Below are 6,000 nucleotides of genomic sequence, written 5' to 3'. Positions count from 1 at the left end.
CTGATAAGGCTTTGTAATTATGTTAAAGACTCACTGTGTATTCGTGATTCGTAATGCTACTCTTAATCATTCGTCTTAATATTGTATATTTTCGTAACCATAATGTTTCCCATACTGCAACATTATTGCATAATTAACATACATTTATTTATATCTCATATAAAATACTATAGTTTATACCTTGTTGATGAAACACAAAATATACGCTTTTTTGTACATACACTTGACATATATAAAATAATTGTATGTGTTTAGACGATGTCTTTATGTATAAGTCTTAACAAACGTCTGTTCGGTTCTGTTCTGTTCTATATAAGCGACTGCAGCGGTACCCGAAGAAAAAATAAAACAAACATGATTTTATTCGGCCCTTCCTCTATTTGTATCGCTATAAGTTTGGTTGTGACCTGTTGTGGTTTAGCTACAGGTGCAAAACGGTTCAATGATATAATATTATCATTATTTACATTATGTTTTAGATAGGTCACATTGATAAGTTTTATTGATTGATTGATATGCTGATACAATTGCAAAATTCCAGAAAGTTTAATTGGTTGACCATTCATCAGTGTTTTTCATCTCAATGAACCCTATTTCATGAGTTAAATAGATACTGTAAACAACGTGTATATAAGATAAAGAACAATGAAAAAGCGATCCAATGACTTTTGAAAAATGTCCACATTGATCGTGGTTAATATCGTCTAAAATAGTTATATGAAAAGTATTATGACACAAGTGTAGTTATCATAACCCTAACTCGAGTCGTACACGACAAAAACATTAAGTCACTTATCGACGTTTTGCCCCACCGGGTGAGGGTCGGGGATGGTATGTTTGACTGCAAATAGTGTTGTCTAATTAAAGCAATTATCAATTCTTAAAGCAATCGCTGGGGTGAAGGATTTCTAAGGCGTAATAAACCCGACTGTTGGGAACTATCTGATGTATAGATATATAGTCCACTATATTCCAGCCACTCTAACTCCCCACCCATCAAACTCTGCCCCGGATTAAGGACAAACACAGATATGTGTATTAGGCTATTATCATTTTAGAAATTCTAGAGTAACCTTTACAAGCTGGTAGCTGGTCCAATGGCGTAAATTATATATCCAAACCATAGATACGTCCTTTCAAATGTTCATCCTATATATATATATATATATATATATATATATATATATATATATATATATATATATCGTTAAATTCGAGGTCCTACCGGGTAGTAAGGCAGGAGTCAGTGGTGGCTGAAGCAGCCGGACATAATCATAAATTAAATCCTCGTGCAGGGACATTTTTACCAATGAGTAAATGGTTTCTTGTTTTTCAAGGCATCAGTTAATTTCTATAAGAGGAATTTATTTCTGCTGTTTGTGTTTCTGTTATTACTAATTGTTAGTTTTACTTTTTAATAAATAATTCTAAATTGTTAAACGTTAATCTGTTTCTAGCACAGAAGGTTTCGTTTACATATTGTTACATTATATATGTGGGTGACTCTTTTGCGAGCTACACATAGGAGAAAGGTGCCAAACAAGGCTATACGTAATTAATTTGGACCAATGGGATTGTCGCATTTTTTAAAATATTTGACGACCAGTCGCTATCGGTTTAAGAAAACATAAAACATCAATTTTTGACCTTAAATATGGAAATCTGAGATCTAGTTTTTTGTCAGCAGTCTTATATCTGTGAGAGTGCAGCTTTAAGGCAAACAATTCATGTCTTTTTTAAATATAGTTTGATAAAGCTATACAATTGATTGTAGTACATCAAGCAATATGCAATATTATTTAATTATGAATATAAACTTATCATAAAGCAACACTTTATATTGATATATTTGTGTAACATTATATCTGTTTAACTGTATATATGACGTAATAGTTGCATGTATATCATGTCTCTTCATCCTGATGGAAATAAAGATTCTCTCTCTCTCCCTCTCTCTCTCTCTCTCTCTCTCTCTCTCTCTCTCTCTGCAGGTCTGTCTGTTCGTTCTGCTGTGCAGGATTTAAACAATCGATTTTTTAAAACAGACCTCACGGTACATTTCACGGAAACGCGATCCTGGGTTCCCAAATCTGACTAATATTGATTATTGATTATGTATATAAATATTTCCATGTATGTCTATTAGATAAATACTATAAACGGACACATTAACCTTGATTTTACTGCCTCATAAAATCAGTTTCGTTTTGACATGGATCTCTAAGAATATTTATGTTCAAAAATGGATACATATACGAATACGGCTACTGTTTTAAGTACGTGTTTACATTTAAACTTTGGTTAAAGCAGTCATTTAAGCTAATTGACAATAGTTGATAAACTAAAGACTTAATGTAATGTATATTTCTATAAACCTTTGAAGCTAAACATATTGATTGTGTTAAGAAGAGATTGCCAGATATAGATCAATGTTTAAAAAAATAGAAAAATAATACCTACATGTTTTCTATATATTTTTATCATTCAATTAAGTTAATGAAAGTTTGATACAAAAACTAAACTTTGCATCGTTTGTAAACTTATGTTTATGCTTATTGTATAAATATCGAGACCATAATAAACATTACCTCACTCGTTCAGTATAGTGCCAAATGGTTTTTATGTTCCAAAATGTAGGACCCATCTCCTCAAAAAAAGATACTAATTATTTTAATACTACATCGTTACAAACACTTATATCTTTTCTAACATCGTTATGTTATAATATGACCTTTTATAAAAGGATTATGTAAGCCAATGGAATTAAGATTTTATTTTTGTCTTTATAACTTATATACCACGATGCGTTGTAAAATGCAATAAATTGCATGTGCTATTTTACAGATCCTCCAATTACTACAGGCCAGATCAATATGGTTGTCTCTGGAAACCAATCTATGACGGAAGCTGAAGCTAGATCATTGTTTTTGTGGAAAAAGAGGTTATCCTACAAATCGACCCTTTACTTGTGTCATCAACACTTCGTAGAAAATACCCTCGATTAGAATATGTTCATCAGATTATCTACCATATTGCACTAACAAATGACAGAGAATACGTCTCAGAATTGTTGATAAGCAACCTGCCACAAAATATTTGCTTACAGGACTTCGTATTTGTTCTTGAAGAATGTGGCTATATAAGATTAGCAGCAAAACTGCACCGTTCACTTTTCAAACTAGATACGGCTACGAGCGTGAAACATGTACATAGATCGACATCAGGTCAAAGGCCATTGCTTGGCAAAATGGTTGATAATCTGAAAAAGATGTTGGATGATGCACAGTTCATTAATCCTCGGCTTGCATTAAGCCAATTAAGTGACAGGTTTATCCTACAAATGCAAAATGAAAGTAATGAATATCGGAGACAACTTCTTGCCGACAAATGTGTAGCAGTTATTGGTGCGGAAATCGATGCGATAGCAATTACATTTGACAAAGGTCTACGCGAAGGAGACGTTTTCACCAAAATGAAAAGTCTCACAACCGAAACAAGTAATACACTACTTACAGATGGTGTTTATTTTGGCCGGTTAGCAAATGCAAATGCTATTGCTGGACGTTTCGAAGAAAGCGAAGATATGCTCAGAGCTGCTCGTTGTAAGGTATTCCATATTGGTCCTTGCTTTGAACTTTTGTTTATGTTTTATATCGAAGTGCAAGTAAGACTCTATTGCTTTGAAAAGACGCCAACATCTGAAGAAAGGCGGGCTCTGTTAATGTGGGGTAGAATGGGTCTTGAATGTGCTGAACAAGAGAATTTAGACGGTAAAACAATGTGGAAAAGATCTTTTATTTTGAGAATGTTATTCTGCTTGCTAGGTCTCGGGAACAGGACAAACGTTATTGAAAATTGTCCTGTCGACGAAACATGCATTTTAGAAGCAACGAAACTTCTTGCCGATATAGATAGAAACTGGACTGGTATAGAAACACGAAGAAAAATGTTTTATTACGTTTCTAGAGCTAGAATAGCGGAGTTGACAAAACAGTACCAAGACTGTCTGGACAATTTACGATTCTCTATGAACCTTGCCCTTGAAGGCCATTTCGACGAATTTGGATTCATTTCAGCTTACTTTGATAAGGTGAACACTCTAACGCATCGGAACAGTCAACACACAGACCTCATTGAAGGGGGAGAACCGAATACGGAAGTGGTTGATGATATATTATTAGATGAAAAAAGAAAATATGCTTTAATTAAAGGCTCGTCATTTCACCAACGTTTCAGCATCCGTACATTTGATGATGACGAAACCATTCCAAAACTCAGGCTTAACTCTCCAGTATTATCGAATTCAACATCCAATGTGGCCCTTCTTCGTCTTCGTTCAGATGAAGACACACACCCATCGGTTGAATGTCGGTTAAGACGTAAAGAAAATGAAAGCTTTCAAGAAACAAACAGCCAGTCGGTAGACTTCGAGCGAGAGAACGACATAGTTTTAATGAAACACAATAATCTTTCGTACTCCGGTAACAACAGTAGTTCAGATACGAGCGTGACAGTATTCAAACCAGGCGTTTCTGGTAGAGTTTGCATGGAAAGTAATAACATAAAACTCGATAGCCATACAGAGCCAAAGGAAATATTCTATATGCAACAAATGAACACTAGTTTTAAAAGTGAAAAGGGAGCTCAATTTCCGCAAAGAAAAGCTGGCGTTAAAACAGAACACTCTGAAAAACCAAATGTTGGTGATAAATTTCTAAACTATGAGAATGAACATGGCTATAGAATCCACCAAGAGTTCTTGATGTCGGACGCTATAAAGCTAGGCAATGAATCAAAGTTGTCTGTTCGATTATCATTAAGTGGCCGCACATCAGCCGGCAAAAGTGATGCGGATTCTTTCACGAAACCTAAATGTTTGGTTTCCTCTGAACATCCGTACCCTACCCAAGAACGCTTACATGGTGAAGATCCACACATCTTTGAAACGTTTGGCACATATGAATCTTCAGAACTATGCATGTTTGATACTGGAATGGAAACCCGAATTTCACCTATCGGTCGTGACAGTGCTGGCAATACACCATGTCAAACAGGGGAAAGGTTTTCAGACTATCAAGAAGGTTATCAGAAAGAGGAACACACAAGCGTGGAACATTTAAATGTATACCAGTCGTTTAAGGAGTCAGATTTATCTGAAAATCTGTCCTCTCTGGATAGCGACGATATGTTTGGTGATTGAGATGTCAAAAGCGCTGCTCCCTATCGATCATGTTAACCACTGTTTCGTTTTAAAGTAGACAGTTTGAAGGAAATGAAAGGCTTCCAGGGCATCCACCATACTTGACTGCAAGGTTTTAATTCGTGTATATTGATTTCATGTACTTTAAGTTTTCTATTTAATGTTTACTTGGTGACATATCACTCAGCATGCTGCGTGTTATCTCATATCTTCATAGCTTTCATGAATGTTTTTAAATGGAAATATAGTTCATGTTGTTGCTGTTGTTTGTTCTCAATTAAAGTAAGTTTGGTCTCTAAGTTAGTTTTAGTCCTGATAGTTTTGATTGCTGTTTATGAACGAACTAGGAGTACCCGATGCACAGATATGTGCATTTAAGATGTCTGTTAACCCAATATTAGTATGGTGTTACTTTAAAGAGGTTTATCTTTAAAGCAAGAACATGTGAAAATTTTTACTATAACCAATGTTACATTTTTTTGTACCTGAATGATTGCAAAATAGGTTAGTTCACGTTTAATTACAGTTGGAATAAACGAAAAAAACACAAGCTTCAATTTCATCTTTTATGTGTTTTCGGTAAAATATTTTATAGGTTACTTTTCAGCAACCAGTAAGAAATATAAGTGTCAGTATAGATTGAACAGACAAATTCGGATATGTTCAGTTTTCGTGATCTTTTTTTGTAAGAAAGGAAACACAAAGGAAAAATATTCTATTTCGCATTTGGACTGATTTAGAGCTTTGAATATTTGTTTGAAATGGAACTGTATGGGGTTTGACTGAGGTGACTATTATAA

General features: G+C 34.5%; 1 protein-coding gene across 1 annotated transcript; it reads left to right on the top strand.

Annotated features, from left to right (window-relative positions):
• The first annotated feature begins 2,149 nt into the window (after nucleotides 1–2,149).
• Nucleotides 2,150–5,461, top strand: LOC128229026 (uncharacterized). Its single transcript, XM_052940662.1, has 2 exons — nucleotides 2,150–2,276; nucleotides 2,845–5,461. Exon 2 carries the CDS (start codon nucleotides 3,248–3,250, stop codon nucleotides 5,198–5,200), a length of 1,953 nt encoding a protein of 650 aa, XP_052796622.1. The 5' UTR covers nucleotides 2,150–2,276; nucleotides 2,845–3,247; the 3' UTR covers nucleotides 5,201–5,461.
• The last annotated feature ends 539 nt before the right edge of the window (nucleotides 5,462–6,000 follow it).

Source organism: Mya arenaria, chromosome 3 (assembly GCF_026914265.1).
Source record: "Mya arenaria isolate MELC-2E11 chromosome 3, ASM2691426v1".
Taxonomy (NCBI): domain Eukaryota; kingdom Metazoa; phylum Mollusca; class Bivalvia; order Myida; family Myidae; genus Mya; species Mya arenaria.
This window is presented reverse-complemented; position numbering and strand designations above follow the sequence as displayed.

Excerpts from the sequence above, each read along its gene's own strand:
- LOC128229026 (XM_052940662.1), top strand. The coding sequence starts at position 3,248 with ATGGTTGATAATCTGAAAAAGATGTTGGATGATGCACAGTTCATTAAT.